Source organism: Xenopus tropicalis, chromosome 1 (assembly GCF_000004195.4).
Source record: "Xenopus tropicalis strain Nigerian chromosome 1, UCB_Xtro_10.0, whole genome shotgun sequence".
NCBI classification, from domain to species: Eukaryota; Metazoa; Chordata; class Amphibia; order Anura; family Pipidae; genus Xenopus; species Xenopus tropicalis.
The window spans coordinates 76,410,449-76,432,271 of record NC_030677.2 but is presented as its reverse complement, the minus strand read 5'-3'; the positions used below and the strand labels follow the sequence as shown (position 1 = coordinate 76,432,271).

Genomic DNA, 21,823 nt, shown 5'->3' with positions numbered 1-21,823 from the left:
ACATCTACTTACTACAGACTGATTTATGCTAATATGGGCCAGTTTTTGTAGCATGAAAATCAGATGTAGCAATCTTAGTGTTGCTTAGGTGCAAAGCCACATTTGTTGACGCAGAGCTAGATTAGAAGCAACCAATATGATTCGACTATCCAGATTTAGTGTAGCTGTAATCTTTTTGCACCAACCACTGTCTAAAGTGTTAAGCTTATCTGATAGCAGACTGATTGACCTATCATGAGCTGCTTTATGCAGACCGTTTGTGCTTATTTACCTATGTTATATGGTTTACCAGTTCCCTTCAAAAGTAGCTGCCAGTCTGCTTTCACAGTCTGCATCACTTAGAGAGGTGTTAAGTTGATCATATCATTATTTTTGGGGCAGTTTAAAGCTGGCCATACACGTGGCGATCCGACGATGTTTCGTACGACCATCGGTCGCACGAAACATCGTCAGATCCGCCACACACCATTCAGGGCTGAATCGGCAGGTAAGGAGGTAGAAACAATAGGATTTCTACCTCCTTCTGCCGATTCAGCTCTGAAGGGAGAATTTTGGTCAGGCGCCTTCTATGGCGCCCGATCAAAATTTTCTAACTTGGCCGATCAACGAGCCGACCGATTTCAGCAGCTTCCTGCGACATCGGTCGGCTCGCTGACATACCATACACGCACCGATTATCGTACGAAACGAGGTTTCGTACGATAATATCGGTGCGTGTATGGCCACCTTTAAGCTGGCCATACACGTGGTGATCAGATCCGCCACACACCATTCAGGGCTGAATCGACAGGTAAGGAGGTAGAAACAATAGGATTTCTACCTCCTTCTGCCGATTCAGCGCTGAAGGGAGATTTTGGTCAGGCGCCTTCTATGACGCCCGATCAAAATTTTCAAACTGGTCCGATCGGCGAGTCGGCCGATATCAGCAGCTTCCTGCGATATCGGTCAACTCGCCGACATACCATACACGCACCGAATATCGTACGAAACGAGGTTTCGTACGATATTATCGGTGCGTGTATGGCCACCTTTAGGCACTAAAATGGTTACAGAATTGCATTCAGTTGAAGAGGGGCTGTCAATTTACTGTCCATGTGGCACCCACCATGTCACAAGTTGTGCCCAAACATCTCCTGCATCTAGTACACGCTTTGGCACTGGTTTGCTACACTAGAAGGTTTGAATGTGAAGCTTGATGCACATTGTTTTACCAGAATGGGTGACATCTGCCATTGTATTTTAGGGCAAATGAGTCAAGTGCTTATACAATGGTAGATCCTGTACACTGATTGTATTGTATTGTATTTTTGCATATATGATCATGGGCCGATAGCATACCTTCTTCCACCTGATCTGGTTATTTTAGGCAGTTACTGGGTATTGGTTCATCATTTGTGTGGCACAGCTGGCCAGTGATCTGCCTGCTTGTCCATTCAAATAAAAACACATATCAGCACAAGTGTACCAAGCTTCAATCCTTGATGTATAACAATAGACAGTGCATGCAAATATAATGTAATAGACATTACTTTTTTTTTAATATGTGATACACCTTGTTTCTAAATATCAACCAAGTATCAAGGCACAGGAGTGCAGTGATTGGCTTGAGACTTGAGACTGTAAATGCCAGACCACTTTTTCTTATTCTTTATTACTGATATTTGGCAAATGAAGGTCATCTATGGTAATACCAGACTCTCTACTGGAGAATAGTAGTTCGGCAGCAACTGTAATTAATGGAACTGGAACAAAGATAAACGCCAAAGAAAAATGCAGTATTGCCACTCAGACGTGTGACAAAGTTTTGATACCAGCATCATCGCCTTGTGCTGTGGAATACATAGCCAGCGTCATTCCTTCAACCCCACAAGTGCCCCCCAGGTATTCAGAATGTTATTTGTCGCTGGAGAGAAAACTGACACTGTTTTTCTAAAAATATACTTAGTTTTATTTTACAGAACTGCTTTAGGCTCCAGATGTCACCATTACCATTAGGATTTCTGTAGTGCCAAAGGCCTTAGTAAGACTTGGGCAATTGTCTCTGATGTCTCAGCCTGGTCTTGTGTATAAGGCATGGCGGCTTTCCATCTGAAAGATAACCAACATAAGGACATGCTGTCTTGTGCCATTTATCTTAAGTGTTCTCAATTAAGGGACATTAGTTCTTTTTATTGTACCTCTTTCTTATGTTTGTTGTGACCAGCATCCATGGAAATGGCTCTCTTGTGTAAATTGTTTTTAGATTACCACTCCAACTTCATCCTGAGAGTTCCAGGAGTCATAAATGAAATACTTATTTGCTTAGCCCTTCATGTTCCCACACAGTGTCTTCTTTAGCTAAATGGCACACTTTCATCACACATCTTTACTGTACATTCATTCTACTGCATTAATAAATTGGAATGTTTCTTCTCTGGAATTGCACAAATAAGAAATAGTAAGTGGGCTGTTTTATAAAGTTGTGTAAAATGATCTAAAAGTAGCAATAATAACTGTTTTTTACACAATGGACTTCATGTATCCATGAAATCAATTCACAGATTTATAAATACCCTGGATTTTACAAAGCAATGCCTGCTGTACAGATGTGTGCTGTTATTTTCACAGCTTTATAAATAGGCAGATAAATTATGATTTTAAAGGGGAAATACCCCTTATCTTTAGATAATGTTTGGTCCATTCTTTTCCCCATAAATAGGAGTATTGTGTGAGATTATTTTTCATGTACGCCTAATTTATTTCTCTGCATACATGTAAATGTATATCATTTATACTTCTAATATGGAGCTGGGCTATTGCTAGCAATTGCTAGTGTTTTGTAATCCATTTGCACCAGTAGAACAGTCCCTATTGTGAATGACTCTTCCACATTTAGCAGCATGACATGCCCCTTCAAAAGAATACAAGGATTATTTACTCTCCATATATAGAATTTATATTTAAGTCTGCATGCTGTGATAAGTCTTTTGAAACATTTTAACATAACATTGTAACATGAATATGCCTTGCACACCTGTCCGGAAACAATGTTCTTTTTTATCCGGTTGCTTTGTTTGCCTCTCTGATAATAGAAAGAGAGAATGTGCTTGATAAAGTAAATAACATGCAATATCCAGTAAAATATAATTATATTTTATCTTTAGTCCTGTCAGTCCCTCTTTACTAAATTTCTTCTTTATCTTGCTTTGCTTCCCACTGTTTCTGTCTTTCTATAAGGCAATATATAGCAGCAAATCCCCTGGATACACTGCCAAAATGTGCTCCTTGCCCTCCTCCAGTGCTTGCTCCTCTTACCATACAAACCTGTAAGAGCAAAGTCAGTGCAGTGGCGGCTGTGACTGCTATTGTGGGTGCCCAGGCCAGGTAATCAATACCTCCTGTAAAGTAATTTCTAACTATTTTAATAGTGAACCCTTGTCCTAGCAGGAAAAAGCTGCTTAGTCAGGTAAATGCAAATGTTAAAAAATATATAGTTTGATGGTGCTGAATGCTGTGGATTTATGCAAACTCAAGAATATATATAGGTTGTGGGTTTATGTTTTGGTTCAGTTTTCCATAGGATCCACTAAGCAGTAAGAATAATGAATAACATGATGGTCTCTAGGGGTTACAAGACTAAGGCAGTGTTTTCACAAAATAGTGAATAAAACTGACCAAACTGACCATACATGAAGCAGATAAAATACACAATATACATAGTTCAGGTTTCAGTACAGGTATTGGACCCCTTATCCGGAATCCCTTTATCCAGAAAGTTCCGAATTATGGAAAGGCTGTCTCCCATAGACTCCATTTTAATCAAATAATTCACATTTTTAAAAATGGTTTCCTTTTTTTCTGTAATAAAGAAACAGTAAATTCACTTCAAAAGCCAAAATATGGAATAGTCATTGTTAGTAAATATAGAGCCAAACTATTATAGGTGCAAATTAAACCCTCTAGTGGCCAAAGAGGGTAACCACAACTAAATATAAGTCCGCACCAATGCAAAAAGATAAAGAATATAAACTTTATTACATTCCATTAAAATAAATCCCATGTACAAAGTACCTTGTACTTGATCCCAAAGATCTAATCTAATCCTTATTGGAGCCAACACCATCCTATTGGGTTTAATTACTGTTTAAATATTTTTTTTAGTAGACTTAAAGTACGAATTTAAAAAAAGACCCCTGGATAATGGGTCCCATACCTGTACATGTATGCTGGCTAGACCAGTATCTGCCTACCATAGAAATCAGTGGGTACATAACTTGGGCAGGTTTGAAGTGAAGAGAAACCAAAACCAAAAAAGGCTAGTGTATGGCCTCGTTAACCACCCATGGATTTAAGCATGATTTCAGTTATCCATTGCAGTAATCTTTCACAATTTACCTATGTTGTAAGCTTGTTCAACATGTCTAGTAAAAATATTGGTACCAGTGTTAGGGATCATGAAGAGATGGAGGTACCTATGAAAATGATGTTGCTTATGTCAGTTATAACTTAGAGATATGCAGTGGCTTTGTATGTAGGTAATGTACAAATTAGAAAAGTAGACCTTTACAGCAACGTGTTTATTGTGCTAGGCTTAAAACTCAAATCTTAAGCTCTACTGCCTTCTCTGTATATTTTGGCTGTATGTTGTATGCACAGTAACACTTTGCAAAGTTTCAGCAGATAAACTACTTTAAGATGCAGCATTTTGGTTATTAATGACTGAGTGCATTTATTTATGCAATCTTTTCTTTGTTGCTGTTACAGAGGAAGTTTTAGTAATCTAGTAAGGATGGCCCTGGTATTTAGCATAGTTCAAAGTGTATGTTCTTTTTAATAGTAAGAACAGGTATCATTGTAATTATATATATTACTAGGTCATAATTTGTGTGCTATGCAGTTGTGTTTTTGGGAAAAAATAGTATTAAAACTGTCTCTTTGCTATCACTTATGTTTTGCTTGCTCAGACTTTCCGATCCCTTTGTCTCTCGCTCTCTCTTGGATGCTCTTCTCATATCCCCAATACCAAAGTCATCTTTTCCAACTTCTAAACCAACAAGAAAATCCACTGGTGGATTGTACACAGGGCACAATCACAGGTGAGGTTTGCAAGCTGATTTCAGTTGTGAAAGACTACATATAAAGGTATGGGATGCCATATCCGGAAACCCATTATCCAGAAAGCTATGGATTACGGGAAGGTTGTCTCCCACATTTTTCTAAATGATTTCCCTTTTCTCAGTAATAATAAAAAGTGGCTTGTACTTAATCTTAACTAATAATAAACTATGCTAATAATTAAACTATACTAATAATTAAACCATGGAGATCCAAATTACAGTAAGGAACCTTATCTAGAAAACCCCAGGTCCCCAGCACTCTAGATAACAGATTCCATACCTGTGTACACACACAAACACACACACACAAATATGTATATATACATATAATGGCATGTATAAACTGCACATTTAACATGGTTGATGGTGGATAATTTTAACTTTTAAGTAGGGCAGCAACCCTACAAATACGTAAGGTTTATTTTCTCGTTCATTCTGCATATGTCTGTAATAATGAACACGTTTTTTTATACCTCTGCACTTTGGGTGCTTAAAAATGAATCTGTAAACTGTATAGGTCAGGGACTCTGTGTTCCTGGATAGCTCTGCGTGCAGCAAGGTTAAAACAGCAACTGTCAGCAGTAAGAAATTACAACTCCAATTACATCCCAAGTTTGCCATATGGGTATTGCACTAATAAAAGCTCTTAATACATCCAAGTAAAATGTTAAAGGTAGGGTCATCAATTTTTATATTTTATAGAGCTGTGTATTTTGGCTTTTGCTGTTTCTGGTAATCAGATTGATCTCATAAGAATAATTCACAGTTGGCTAAACTTAAGAAATCAGCATCTTGTACAAAACTATTTCATATGAAAAAAAATATATAAATGCAGTTTTCTGTTTTATATGTTACAGTCTGCAAAATATTTTTCTGAGGAACAGTTTTCCTGCCAGAAAGTATGGTTACTAAACCTCCTGCTAAGTGGTGTAGCACCTTCTTTCTGTAGTGGTGTATGTTGGGAATAGATCCTGTATCAACTCTCTATGTGGCATGCGGCCTGAAACACTCTGCAGGAAGTGGCCCTCATGTCCTTCAGGCACCCAGTGAGCAAACTGCAGCCCTCCAGATGTTGCTGGGTGACAACATTTAATACCCTCACTGTTAGCCTGTTTTTTTTTATATAATCGTCTTATGATCCTATAAACCAGTGATCCCCAACCAGTGTGGAATGTTGCTCACCAACCTCTTGGATGTTGCTCTCGGTGCCCCCCAAACAAGGTAGTTATTTTTTAATTCCTGACTTGTTGGCAAGTTTTGGTTGAATAAAAACAAGATTTACTACCAAATAAAGCCTCCTGTAAGCTGAGTGTGCTTAGAGGCTACCTAATAGCCAATTTTAGCCCTAATTTGGCACCTCCATTAACTTTTATGATGCATGTGTTGCTCTCCAAGTCTTTTTACATTTAACTGTGGCTGATGAGTAAGAAAGGTTGGGGACCCCGACTGTAAACGGTAGAGGGGGTGGGTTTTCCACACTTAGGGGCATATTTATTATGCTGTGTAAACAATGGCGAGAAAATTTGCCACTCATTGGCAGGCTTCGCTGTGTAAAAATAAAATCTGCGTAATAGCAGCGTAAAATCTGGCGTTAGGACAGCGATCTTTTACACAGCTTTTTACACCATTTTTTCAGCAAATTTGTTTTACACAGCTTTATAAATATGCCCCTTCTGTTAAATGCCTCATTAAAACAGAAAAAGTATTTTATTCCTGTGACATCAAAAAGTTTACTTTTAGTACAAGACTGTTGGGCTGGTGGATACAAACACCTAGTAAATAAAAAAAAAAAAAAACTAAACATTCCGTAGTAAATGCAAAGTACTGATAGCAGGAATTAAATCACATTTTGCAAATGACTGGAAATGTGAAAAGCTTTGTGTAATGGAATTCCATCCACAGACAGTGATTCTGATTAATGCAACCATAAGGAATGATAAGCTGCTCTGTATAGCTGCATTGTCACTAGCTTTAGAAACTGCTTGATAGGGGCATTTTTGTGACTTTTCAGCAAGTTGTCATTTTTACTACTGTCACAAAAGGATCATGAACTCAAAAAACCTTCAGCTTCATCCTTTTACTCCGTATTTGAAGTAAATGAATACAGAACTCCCATTTTACGTTTTTTCAGAGGCCCTGAAAAATATGGTGAACAATCTGGAAAATTGTAAAATTAGTGGGACTAAAGGGAAAAAAATGTAAATTGAGGGAAAAATTAAAATCAGATTGCTTTGTATTTAGCATATAGGATTTAGCACAATACAGATGATCAAAATGACTCCACAACTGGACAGCACATCTTATTACTTAAATTCAGTGACTTTATTAAATAGGGGGACATTTAAATGGTCAAACTGATTACCTTTCCTGTTTAAAGTGTTGAATGAGAATATATGTAAAGGGAAGCAGGTGAATTAGGTGTTATATCTGAGTTGGCTGACACTATGAAGAAGGGATGCATCCACACACCAGACAGTCCAGCTGTGGGTTGATAATATAACAAAAAGGACTCTCAGAACTTCCGCCCCAACACACACAGAGCAATGGGACCAAAAGGGGAATGTAATATATGTCGCCAACGGGGACAAAAACCATCACAATGGGACAAAATTTTAGCTTTACAGCAAATTTTGCATTTGTGTGACAGGTGACAGAAAAATACCATCTGCAAACCCTTTGCATGTCTTGTGACAGAAAGTTTGCAGCTGCTGATTTTTTTAGTTTGCGCAAGTGCGCAGTGTATGTAATAAAACTTCTTAACTGATTTTCGTGTTAAGATTTACGCCATCTTTGAGCAAGTGTTAAACACTTGCAATGTAATTTTACACACCGCTTGCGATTTTTATTACATTCCCCCTCAAGATTACGCAATGTGTTGTTATACATTGCACATTGATCACTTCTAGATCTGATTTACCTCTTAAATCAATTATAAAAATGTCAGGATATACAAATGTGAAGTATGCCAGACAGTACCTCCTAGCTTTTGAACACTTTTAAAAATTTGCCATGTAAAAGCTTGCAAGTTTCTCTAAGTCAAAGGGAGTTGTTATAGGCAAAATAAAGACATATTCTCAAACTTGAATTTTTAGAGCTTGTAAACTCAAAATTTGAGATATGTGAGTTTATTCAATTTAGAAAGATAAACTCGAATTTACAAACGAAAACACTGATACATAAGACTATTTAAGAACAGCGCTGTTTATCAGTATGGCAATCTTTAGTGAACATTGAGTTGCGCATAATTTAGCAGTACCCCAGATTTTTTATTTGTGAATTATGATTTGTAAAGTACACTTTTCTTAGAAAGTACATATATCTGTGTAATGTTTTACTAAAGAAACTACTGAAAGATAGAGCTCTAGGCTGTGTGTCTATATATTTATAATTCAAATTTCTGATATATAATGTTTATGTTGTCTTATATTTTTTCTTTTTTTTTTTAGCAACGTGTCAGTGGAAGTTCCACCAGCTACTGCAACATCATCAAAAATTATGCCAAGTTCATATAAATCCCCACCGTCCAGCAAACCTGTCACCAGCAAGCCAACAGGATGGCAAACAGGTAAACCAGTTATTTTTCTCCCTTGCCTTAATTGAAGCAGGTTTTCCATTCAGCATTGCATTCATAAATTTGACAACATAGTTTTCTTTGTTAAATGTTGTAAGACTATATCCTCCTTCTTTTAAGTGTATTAAGTCTGTTTAAATTCTTGTTCATACCCTGATTGCCCTCAGGCTGTATCTTCAAAATTCCTTATAAATACCCATACTAGTAAGCAATGAGATCATCATCCAGCCCAAAACTGCATACGTCTGTGGATCTTTTGACTGCAGTCAGCCTACATAAGAAGGGACTGATGGAAGGTATTACAGTAACAGTAACACCAAAAAATGAAACTGCTTTAAAGTAATAAAAATATAATGCACTGTTGCCCTGCACTGGTAAAACTGGTGTGTTTGCTACAGTAACACTACTATAATTTATATAATAAGCTGCTGTGTAGCCACGGGGGCAGCCATTCAAGCTGGAAAAAAGGAGAAAAGGCACAGGTTACATAGCAGATAACAGATAAGTTCTGTAGAATACAATAGTGTTTTATCTGTTATCTGCTATGTGTCTGTGCCTTTTCTCCTTTGAATGGCTGCCTCCATGGCTACATAGCAGCTAATTTATATAAATTATAGTAGACTTTCTGAAGTAAACACACAACTTTTACCAGTGCAGGGCAGCAGCACATTATATTTTAGTTACTTTTATACACTTTCATTTTTTGGTGTTACTGTTCCTTTAAGTGGACTAAAGCCCTGCCTTTTTGGAGTCCCTGCCCTGGAGTCCATGGTACTGACGCATATGTGGATGACATACCCCCAATTTCGTAATCCTGGATTGAACATTTTGTTGCTTTAGTATAAGGTTGACAAAAACCCTGATACCCTGAGTAATATAGTATTCTAGATAATCAAAGAAAGCATAGCACTTTGAGAAATCTCTTTGCTACATATGTAGTGGCAGTCAGGAGGCTGTAGAGTACAGTAGATTGTTTTTTTGAGGTGAAGACGCTTTTGGTGTTTGTGGTAAAATGATTTAGCCATTTCAAATAACTGTTTGGCAAGGAATCATTTGAAAGCTTTCTAAATACAGTAAAATTTAAATGTTACACTTCTAAAGGGAAGAGGATAAACCTGGTAGAAAATGTAAATGTAAGTACATTATGGACAACATTTTGTTAAATTGTTAAAATGTAGTGTACACTGTGGGATGATCTGTGAATAGAAAATTGTGGTTCTGTATTTATAAAATGTTCATTGCCCCAAATAGTAGTTTTAACTACACAAACAATATAATCTTATTAAGTAAATAGTCATATTAAGTAAATAATTTTAGTGCCATAGTCACAGTTAGGGTTGGGCAAACCAATTGATAAAAAAAAATGTGAGAGTTCCTAACACAGCATGATTTTAAAGCAAAACAGTCAATAACAAAGTCACATAAATTACTTCTAAACACAATATATTGTGGGTTAAATACAGAGGTCTTTTTTTTATTTAATTTATGGGAATTTATTCAGATAAATACAAAAAAATAAAACTGACAATGGAAAATGTCTTTAGGTTTTTAATGTACCACCCAGGAAAAAAGGTATTAGTGCTCCTTTAATCAGTCCTTTATTTGGAACTCAGACCTGATGCATATTTAATTTGAAATCCAGTTTGCATGCACCATTAATCCTCATTCTTTCCCACACAACGGCTTTAAAGGTATTACTGGATCAACCTGTATGTAATTTTATGGTAGATTATGTGAGGCACTTTAAACGTGAGACCTTAATGGTGTCTAATAAAAAAAGTCTTTGGAAAGCTTATATAGCAATATTTATTGTCGGTAGAATATTATCATTACAGGAAAACTATACCTCCAAACAATGTAGGTCTCTCTAAAAATATATTGGATAAACTATTAGTTTATTAGTTTATCCAATATATTTGCTATTAGTTACTCCTAAATAGAAAATTGCCAAGAATTAAGGCCACCTCCTGGTATCATAGGATTCACAGTGCACACATACATGCTAGGCCACATCAGCCAATCAATGGGCAGAGTTCTGTCTTTTGCTTCCACACGTCTTCCTGTTACAGTTAAAGCTGCATTATTTCTGGCCATGTGATCTCTGAGGGAGCACACAGCCCATCACTAAATGGTGGATCAAGGGAAAGGATGTAAAAGGGCAATATTTTCTGATATATATTCCAGTTCGGCAAGATTCTTTAATAGGTCACTTTTTATGATATAAACTGTCTGTCGGTTAAGTATTCATTCTAGGGGTATAGTTTTCCCTTTAAATGGGGTGGAGGCTTTCTTGGACTTTTATGCAGAAATTTTCTGTAAATTCAAGTTGTTTCCATAAGTAAGAACAGTAATGTAAACCAGAACAGTTATGCCTTTTTTCTCAACTCAAGGGAATACATTGTTAAGTAAAGGAACAAAGTTGTATATGATTACACTGCTAGAGCTTACTGGTGGATTTACATAAGGGCAATCAGGGCTTTGGGCCAGGTTCTTAGGGGACTCAGTGCTGAGGATGGGGCATGGCCATGGATCTGGGGCGGGACCCAGGCACAATAGTATTGAATCAATTCCTGCTGTAAGAGCTATGCCTTATGCATTGGTCTTGCCTTATGTAATTACACAAGTTTAGCATTCCTTTGATATTTGACAAATGGTACACAACTTTTCTGTGAATAGTTGTTTGGGTTTTTGGGAGGATTCCGATAAGCAACCTATCACTCTTCTATACCGTTTGTATGTGTGACTTATGGCCAGCAATGGAGGCAGGGTGGCCAAATTCTTAATTTCTGCTCCTGTAAAAAAATATGTGCTGCATTTCTTGTTACCTTTCCTATGATAATTAAACATAAACTTGTCTGACTTTCCTAAATTTTATTTCTTAACATCCACTGTTTAAAAACTGGGCAGGCATTTTTACGATTAAAAGCTTTTTGTTTGTTTTTTTTAAAGTTACTAAATTTATTTGCCTCTAGATGGAGCTAAATTACCAAGACATCTTAATGATTTTGTGTACAAAAGCTTTATAAATAAGGAGGCATTTTTTTTCTCCAATACCTTCAGAGCTTAATTCTAAATTCATTTTGCTTCTCTGTACTGACAACCCAAAATCTTCTTGTGCTGCTCATACAAATATAATTTTAGTTGGTCTTTTAGAGGGATATTTATTGACCGTATTATATCCAATTCGGATTTTTAACCATAAAATTCACAAGAACAAAAAAGTTGCAATTTTTCAAGATTTAGTATATGACCAAATGGCTAAAAATCCAAACATGACAATTCACCAGTTAAAAGTTGCCGATATAGTCAACTATATATAGTTGTAGTCAATGGCAGATGTCCCTTCCCTTCTGTTGCTTCAAAACTTAAGAGGTTTCAGATTTTTTACACAGTTTTTTTTTTTTTCATCAGTTGGAAAAAATCATGGTTTTCATGCGACAAAGTCGAAAAATTTTGGATCTCTGTGACTTTTTCGCTCAGACTTCAGTTTAGACTTTATGGTAAATGTAAAACATTTGTGGACTCATTTACTCAAACTTTAAAATTAAAAAAAAAAATTAGAAATATTTAGCATTTTAGTAAATGTGCCACTTAATTTTTATAATCAAAGCATGTGCGATAACTATAAAAACCAAAGATGATGTATGGGAGTACAACACTTCTGATGGTAGTATGAAAAGGTAAATGTATATAATTGTTTTTTTTTTACCTGGGCTTATGTGAATTGGGAGCACTCCCAACTGAATCCATTATTCCCTTGACCACCCAAACCCCACCCACATTCTGGTGAGCCCCACCCTTATTGTTTGGAAGATGGGAAGATTATACACCCTACATGGGGAAAGTTCTTTGGTATGGGTATTCATTGCTTGTGTGATTGTATAGTAAATGGAAAGTCAGTATTAAAGTTTTCCATGTCTGTATGTGTTTCCCTGTGCAGGAAAGTCTGGAAAAGTAAGACGGGACAAAGGGTTTGCAAACTGTATTCATATCATTTGTACATAGTTTCAATATGGAAAGTTGTCTGGGGAGAATAGAATTAAATTTATTTAACTTTTATTTCAGCTAGGAAAGAGATTCCTATTCCATAGCCAAAAAATAAATTCTAACTGGTTACAAGGTCAGAATGTTAAAATGTGGTGTGGTTCAACCTTAAAACCCTGAATACTGCAATCCTCTGTGACTTACAGACTTTAAAAGGAGTCTGGTCTGTCACACAAAATTGAGCCAAGTTCCCTAGTTCTGTCAATGAGTAAAAGCTTTATTATTCCTGCCAATCCTTTTTAACCCCTTTCCTCTGGATGTGCCAGCTACATGTCAATTTTAATAGAAGTACACATTGCTGCTGCAGTAAATGAATGGAATCCTGTAAACTGTTCAGTGGCACTTTTGTGTAAACTTGTAGAAGTACAGATACACCATCCACTGAAGGTGTAATGTAATAAAAACACCAATGTCTGCACCTGATCTAGTAACCAATATCAAGCAATTAAGAAGCAGCAACGTTTACTAGTAACTGGTTTGAAATGATTGGTTGCAGATTGCTAGATCTCACAAGAACTTTGCCATATTAATAAGCTATTTTCCTTCTTAAAACCACACATTCTACCTAAACACTGCAGTTTCTACAATTGTAAAAGTAATTCTGATCATCATATGTTAGTGGTTTCCAAACTATGGGGCTGGCTCAACCAGGGGGCTTGGAGCTTTGTTTGCCCCAGCTTAAAGGCTATATTTGGGGGGAACATTCCTATTGAAAGCAAAATTTGGGGTGAACACTGCTTTGTCTTAGATTTTCTTGGAAGTATGGCTAAATGGCCAATTAAGCATGTTATAATATGTTTGCTGCCTTGTCATGAGCTAAATAGTGCCCTGGCCAATTGTTGGACTTCATATTGGGTCTTGACTTGAATAAGTCTGACAGCCACTGCTATATGTGAAGCCAAGCAATTGTGGGGAGCACCAATAGTTGCCAAAGCCCTACCCTCCTCCATTTTCATGTAATAACAACTGAGTTAGGTCTACCAAACAGTAATACTGGGTTAGATGTACCAAACAGTGGTTTAAAAATCCCATGAGAAGTATTTGCTTGTAAGGTATCCAGTGAAAATGAAAACCTTAGAAACAAATCAGGACTTTTTTGCCTTTGGCTGTATCTGCTCAATTAGAGAAATGCAAAGGGCTTATCTGCCACTAATAGATTATTTTAACCCCCCCGCATTATTCCCAAAGTGAATTAATTTTGTAAGGCACTCTGTTGTAAAGGACATATTAAGGACCACATGTAAGATTTTTTTGCAAGAGAGCAGACTAATGAATATGTACTATTGTGTGCTGCTTTTTTTTTTAATGAAAATCATTGAACAAACACAATGCTTTGGCCAACGCTAATAACATATATTAAATGGCAATAAGTTGATATGTTCTTTTCAATGTATTTTTTTACATCATTAACTGTAAATGATCTGATCTGAACAGAGTTCAAAAATAACCTAATTTGGCATTTGGTACAGCAAGTGGTTTTGCATGAAGGAAAGCTAGGGAATGTTTTCATCTTGAAAGCGGAGCCTTACAGAACTCCCTTTGTTTTTGCTCAAATGACAGAAGCATGACCACATTCAGAAGGGCTGGTGAGCCGAATTACGCGCTTGGAATAAAGACTTGAAGCTTTTTATATAAATTGTTTGTTTGGTCTCTTACAAATTCAGAGATGATCCATTGAGTTGATCAAAGCAAAATCTTTTATTTGATTTTTGAATGTTCCTAATACAGAAGTGCCCAGAGCTACTAGTACACACTGAATGATTTGTAGCAAATGCTGACTCTTCAGGGTCCAAGTGCTATGGAACGTGGGTTTTTTTAATAAAAAAAAAATCAGCATTTTGTCTAATCTCTTAAAATTATTCTTAGCAGTAATTGTGTTGTTTATATATACATGTATTTTATAAATTCTCCTTTGTGGTCTAAATGTGTCATTACCATTGATAGTACCTGAGAAATTAAAGGTTTGTCTCAGTCTTGGAACATAAGTGTCTTCTTTTACTCTCTATGTCAGTTCAGTATAATACATTCATTTGTAATGTACCTTTCCAAATAACTTCAAGACAATATGGCCCACACCTTTCTCTAATGCCTATAAGCACAACTTTAACGGTATATGTTTACCCCTATGTTAAAGGAACAGTAACACCAAAAAATGAAAGTGTATAAAAGTAACTAAAATATAATGTGCTGCTGCCCTGCACTGGTAAAAGTTGTGTGTTTACTTCAGAAAGTCTACTATAATTTATATAAATAAGCTGCTATGTAGCCATGGAGGCAGCCATTCAAAGGAGAAAAGGCACAGGCACATAGCAGATAACAGATAAAACACTATTGTATTCCACAGAGCTTATCTGTTATCTGCTATGTAACCTGTGACTTTTCTCCTTTTTTCCAGCTTGAATGGCTGCCCCCATGGATACACAGCAGCTGATTATATAAATTATTGTAGTGTTACTGTAGCAAACACACCAGTTTTACCAGTGCAGGGCAGCAGTGCATTATATTTTTATTACTTTAAAGCTCTTTAATTTTTTAGTGTTACCGTTCCTTTAAACAAAAGCCCATTAAATATACTGTTTTAAAATACTGATTTCTAAAGCATTTAATTTTAACCAAAAATAGGAATGATTTCTTTTAAGAATGACTCCTGCAGGTGGCTCATTTACCAACACTGAACAAGTTTAAAACAGTGCACTAAGCAAGCAATTAGCTATTATCCATCTACTACAAGTAGAAAATTATAGTAAAATGTGTGATTGGGTGTTGGTGGATATTATGTTAATGCAAAATCTGAGAGAATAGAAGTTATTTTAGTTTCTTTTTCCTACTTGTTTTTTATACCTTTCATTGGATCCACTCATTCAGTGCATATCATAAAACTGCTTAAAGTAAGCAGGGTCAGAGTTACTAGTGACTGTTATGGAAGAATCCTTTCTGATCAATAACAACCATTGGAATTTATTAACACACGGGTCAATTCATGACTGACTGCATCTGCTTATTACAAATAAATCAAATGTTTTCTTGATTTAATAAAAAGTAGTATAAATTTAACACTGCATCATCCTTTTCATTATCAACCCAAACCATAGTTTAGTACAGGTATGGGACCTGTTATCCAGAATGCTTGGGACCTGGGGTTTTCCGGATAAGGGATCTTTCCATAATTTAGATCTCCATACCTTAAGTCTGTTAAAAATCATTTAAATATTGAATAAACCCAATAGGATTGTTTTGCCCCCACTAAAGATCCATTATATCTTAGTTAGGATCAAGTACAAGGTACTGTTTTATTATTACAGAGAAAAAGGAAATCATTTTTAGATTAAATTAGAATTATTTGCTTATAATGGAGTCTATAGGAGATAATTCTGTAATTTGGAACTTTCTGGATAATGAGTTTCCGGATAAGGGGTCCGATATCTGTATAACAAATCCTGTAGGCTTGGACAAAGAAAAAAAAACAATGTTTATTCATATTTCTTAAAGGAACAATAACTCCAAAAAATGAAATAGGTTTAAAGTAATAAAAATATAATGTACTGTTGCCCTGCACTGGTAAAACTGGTGTGTTTGCTACAGTAACACTACTATAATTTATATAATAAGCTGCTGTGTAGCCCTGGGGGCAGCCATTCAAGCTGGAAAAAAGGAGAAAAGGCACAGGTTACATAGCAGATAACAGATAAGTTCTGTAGAATACAATAGTGCTTTATCTGTTATCTGCTATGTGCCTGTGCCTTTTCTCCTTTGAATGGCTGCCTCCATGGCTACATAGCAGCTTATTTATATAAATTATAGTAGGGTTTCTGAAGTAAACACACAACTTTTACCAGTGCAGGGCAGCAGCACATTACATTTTAGTTACTTTTATACACTTTCATTTTTTGGTGTTACTGTTCCTTTAAAATGACTGAACTGGATTGGAAACCTGCAGTTCCCAGTTTGACGAATCTCCCCATAAGTTTCAACAAAGAGAACAATCAGCCTTTGTAACTGACCCGTGTGTTGTCAATTTATAGAGGTGACCACATTCATGACCAATCACCTGGATATGAAACATAGAAAACTGTCCCTGATGAGACATATTTTGCCTGGCAGTTTTCTCTGGACGTATGATATTATTTGGCTCAATATACTGTGCTTTACTTATAACAGTACAGAGTGTAATGCATTTACCCAGTAGTCCGTTTTTATCTAATATGTTAACATGACTTCTAATAAAGTTGTCACACCAGTTTTCCTAAAGAAACTAATGGCGTTAATATGTCTCTGAATCATTTTTACAGAGTAACATGCTAGCCTGTTTCAGCCTATCCAGAAGTTACAGGGAATGTGAACAAAATTTAAGTATATCTGAAAATGTCAGCTTTTTTATTTGATTGGTTTAGACAACAAATATAAAGCTGACAATTACAAATGTACTTAAATTTACATATTTACTTAAATTTAACCAATTAGAAGGTTGGATAAGAATAAGGAATAGAAAGTAGAAATGTTAAGTATTAAAAAAAAAAAAAAAAAAAAAAAGCCATTCATATCATGGTAGTGTAATTAACCATTTGTTTACCTTCTAAAAATGTTGCAACCATATGTTTTTTACAATACAGGTATAATGCTCGGGACCAAGGGTATTCCGGTTAAGGGGTCTTTCCGTAATTTGGATCCCCATACCTTAAGTCTACAAAAAAAATCAATAAAACATTAAATAAACCCAATAGGATTGTTTCACATCCAATAAGTATCTTAGTTGGGATCAATTACAAGGTACTGTCTATGGGAGACAGGCTTTCCGTAATTTGGAGCTTTCTGGATAATGGTTTTCCGGATAAGGGATCCCATACCTGTAATAATATAATGAAAAAATAAAAACAAAATAAAAATATTTATTATAATTAGTATTGGCTCATGCATGTTCCTCACCATGGCTGCCGGCACTGGGAGCTCCTTCTATAGAGTTTTTTTATCGAAGGGCATCTGATATCTAAGAAAGATTTGTGTTATTCTTAAGTGGTATTCCAAATTCATAAAAGCACTATACGGGATCACAAATAAATTCCAGAGCATAGGAAAATACCTTATTGATGGAGGGAGGAGCAGTTGTTGCAGCGTAAACATTCCCTTTACAAGTAACCAAGTGCTATGATTTTCAGCCTAACGGCTACAGGGCTTTTGAAAGCCTGGCCCTTTGGTAGATCATTAGGTCTAAATACCACACCACTGTACTTTTTCAGACTACTGTGCAACTTGAATTATAAGCTCATGTTGTGCTTGCATGCGTCATTTTCCATGTGATTGAATTTCAGTTTATAGCAGTCATGATTTGTTCCACATGTTTATGTATTTTAGTGCGTGCAATCTATTAATATTAGGTGGAAAACCTCGCAAAAGCTTTTCCCTCTGTGCTGTTCCATATAGTGTCTTTATTACTTTCTAATTGACTCTTTGATGGGCAAGCCTGGTATTTATACCTGTGTTCAGAGTTAGTTCATTTTAAAAGATGTCTTCGTATTTTGCACATCATGGCATAATATTTTATTTTTGAAAAGATGTGTGCAGGTTTTAGCAAGTGCTGCATAAAAGCAAATACTTAGAAAAAAATATATTTATTGTGCCAGAATGTGTGCACCTTGTGTATTAAGGTGGCCACACATGTGGCGATTTGCGATCTTTGTACGAAAGATCGTACAATCAGCCACAAACCGTTCAGGGCTGAAACGGCAGATAAGGAGGTAGAAACAATAGGATTTCTACCACCTCCTGCCGATTCAGCACTGAAGGCAGATTTTGGTCAGGTGCCTTCTATGGCGCCCGATCAAAATCTTTTAACTGGCCCGATTGGCGAGTCGACACCGGTCCTCCTGCGATACCGGTCGACTCGCCATACACGCACCGAATATCGATCGGTGCGTGTATGGCCAGCTTTAGTTTCTGCATTAGATGGATGCACCTGCTTATGAGCTGGATGTGCAAGTTGCAATATTTTGTATGTAGTGAGACAATTATGTGATAGAAGAGCTGGATTTTTTAACTTTAAGTTTTTTAATTTGAACAAAGTAGTTTGTTGGGTCTTTGAGCATACAGGAGGCCATGCAGTTTCTTTGGTGTTCTGCATCTGGTGTATGCACCTTCATTTGTATAGCAGTGATGTGGCACGCATACCTCCAGGTAGACAATTGTGAGCACTCCAGAATGCAGTTTGGTTACTGTGTTTGTGGCATTTGTTTGCTAAAAAACGGGGCTGTGTAAAATTGAGAAACAAGCTGTTATCCAGTCCTCTCCTAATGTGTTTGTACGGCCCCCATGTGATACAGTCATTGACCCTGGTGGCCAAATCATACAATGATTAACTCCATTTGGCAACCTTACCAAGCAGGCAGATTAGTGAGCAGTGTATGATCTAAATTGGATTGTGCTGGCTCAATAAATGCTCTCTTCCAACACCTCATAATATATTTTAAAACGTCCCTAGTGCTGCAGGGGTTACATGCCCCTATTGTTGCATCCTTTTAATTTGTGTAATCAGTTATGTCTGTATAAAAATACATTTATTTATTAATGGAGGTTTTGATGCTTATGTACATTTTGTGTATAAGCCAAGCTGAATGAGCTCATCAGAAAAGAAGGTATATGTTTTCTTCACTCTCTGCTAACATATTTTATAGCTCAGTGGAGTCCTATATGCTCACACCCAATTGGTTACACGTTCACATAAAGATCACTGTTTGCAGATAAACACACTAGGGCACACAAGGTCAATACATTCAGAACCAAATGTATATGAAACCTCCCCATTTCCTGTGCTATAGAAATGTAGAATATTAGCATGTTAAATATGTATTATTGTGTATGAAATTTATCATTTAACCCACTTCTCCTCCAGTTCCTTCAAGTGGACAGGTCACCAACAATGCATCAAATGCTGTGAAACCTGTTGCCAATAACAAGTCCGTCCCCCCACCTTGGATAGAGGACCAGGACACGCTGGTACAGAGAGCTGAGCATATACCAGCAGGAACCCGTACCCCAATGTGTGCCATCTGCAATAAAGTTATAAGGTACGCAGCCTCAAATGTTCATAAATACGTTGTTTCAGTGTGACAAAGCAAGGCTTTCCACATAAATGAAGAAAAATGAAAGATGCATTTTATCATTAAAAGCTTCTTCCCTGCATAAGTCTTAATCTGTTTAGAAGGTTTAAGCAGGATCTTGAACTTTTTATATTGGTAAAAAAAAAAAAATAGAATAATTGCAAAAAGCTCAGAGAAGAGCACCTAAACTAATACTAAAGGAACTGATGACCTAACCTGCAGTGAAAAGCTTGATGGAGTTTGATTGGTCTTCCTAGAAATGAAGAGGTGCCTTGGATGCAATGTGGTTAACACATACTAATGTATGCAAGGCAAGAATAAATATGTCAAGTGCCATTAGGCCTTATTTATGATGTGACACCCTTCACCACTGCAGTACTGTGTAAAGCTCTAGTGAGCTGTAGACTTAATAAGCATAATATCTGCACTAATTCTGTTTGGTATGGTATTGCTGTCTAGCATTTTTGAAGGAATTTTTCAGAAAGTACTGCTAAATCTACAAGTTGCTGAGACTTTAGTTATTTAATTATGAAAGTAAAGGCTATTATATAACCCCTTATATTGTTTTACAATTTGATGATCAGCCAATACAAAAAAAGAAGATAACCAGCCCTAATTAGACATGCTAGTTGTGCGAGTGACTTTGACTGCTACTCATTCTTTGTAAAAAGGGAAACACTTGTAAGTAAAAGAGACCTGTTAGTGTCTAACAAAAATACAGCAATTTATTTGGAACATTAAAGGTAAGGGATATGTTAATGACAACATTGCAATAAAGTATTTATTATAAGTGCCCATAATTTATGGCTGTCAGGTGCTGTGGTGTAGTCTTATTTTGAGACACATCTAAGATGAGCCATCAAATGTGTCTAGAGGTGTCAGTAAAATCAGTGTACAGTATATACTGAGCCTATGACAGCACTTCAAGCTACAAGGCCAATAAAAGGTGCTCCCTAAGCCACAAGGTGCTTCCTAACTTTTGCATCTGAATGACTTGCACGTTATGGGGTGGAAGGGGGGTTTAGGCAATAGATATAGTACAGGGTAGAGGGCAAGTTTGGAAAGGCACCTATTGGCACCTATTTTTTGCACCCTGACGACTTTCACATGGAGATTATACTTCCTTAGTGGGAAGTTCCCTGCATAGTATGTGTGTGTATGTATGTATGTATGTATGTATGTATATATGTATACATATGTATATACATATACACATATATATATAATACACATATATATATATAATATATATATAATACACATATATATACACATGTATGTTTCCATTACCTAAAATATATAGCATGCCAGTTGGCACCAATTTTTTTGCATGATGATGTGTCTCTCTCTCTCTCCCAGGGTAGAGAACCCCATGTGCCACAGAATGTGGCCCTTAACCGCACCTATACCCTATCTGTATGCCTCCTTTGCTGCCTAGTGCATAGTGGTACTATCTGAAAAAAAGGATGGGGAGTGGGGGGTCAGTTAGATTTGGGCTATTACACAGAGCAATTGAAACACAGTATTATTAAGTGATGGGAGCCAAGTTAAAATGACACTTTTAGGAATATTTTAGAAAACAAAGATAAATAATTGCAGTCTGATTTGTTGCTGTTGGCTTATTTTTTTTATAGAGGAACATCTCCATCTTTGACGTTTATTGAATAATACAGTATTTATATCTGGTTTTTGTCTGTGGGAACTCCAATTTAGTAATTTTTTTCTTCCGTGTGTTACAATTCATCAATTTGTGTATAACAAAGTACTCTTCATAGCCTCTGGTAGAGAAGCAATGGGCACAGCTGTTTTGTCTCTGGTTGTCTTAATAGAATTACAGTTCATGCCCTCCAAGGCAGGATTACCTCAAAGAAAAGCAGGTTGTTGTATCAAATGGCAGTCTGGTACACCTGTTTTAAAACCAAGATACATCCAAGACATAGATGGTTTACTTCATGCCTCACAAAGCCTTGGCATTACACAGTCAAAGTGATCCTTTAGATAGCATCACTTTTTTATTAGCG

At 36.4% G+C, this 21,823-nt stretch overlaps 1 protein-coding gene across 12 annotated transcripts in view; it reads left to right on the top strand.

Annotated features, from left to right (window-relative positions):
- pdlim5 (PDZ and LIM domain 5) overlaps nucleotides 1-21,823 on the top strand; it is a 130,040-nt gene that overhangs the window by 93,689 nt on the left and 14,528 nt on the right. For 8 of the 12 annotated variants that reach the window (XM_018092971.2, XM_031899670.1, XM_012961674.3 and 5 more), the window contains 5 exons: nucleotides 1,675-1,881; nucleotides 3,217-3,363; nucleotides 4,944-5,075; nucleotides 8,543-8,661; nucleotides 19,595-19,769. In XM_018092971.2, the coding sequence (XP_017948460.2) occupies nucleotides 1,675-1,881; nucleotides 3,217-3,363; nucleotides 4,944-5,075; nucleotides 8,543-8,661; nucleotides 19,595-19,769 (780 nt within the window). 12 annotated transcript variants of the gene reach the window in all.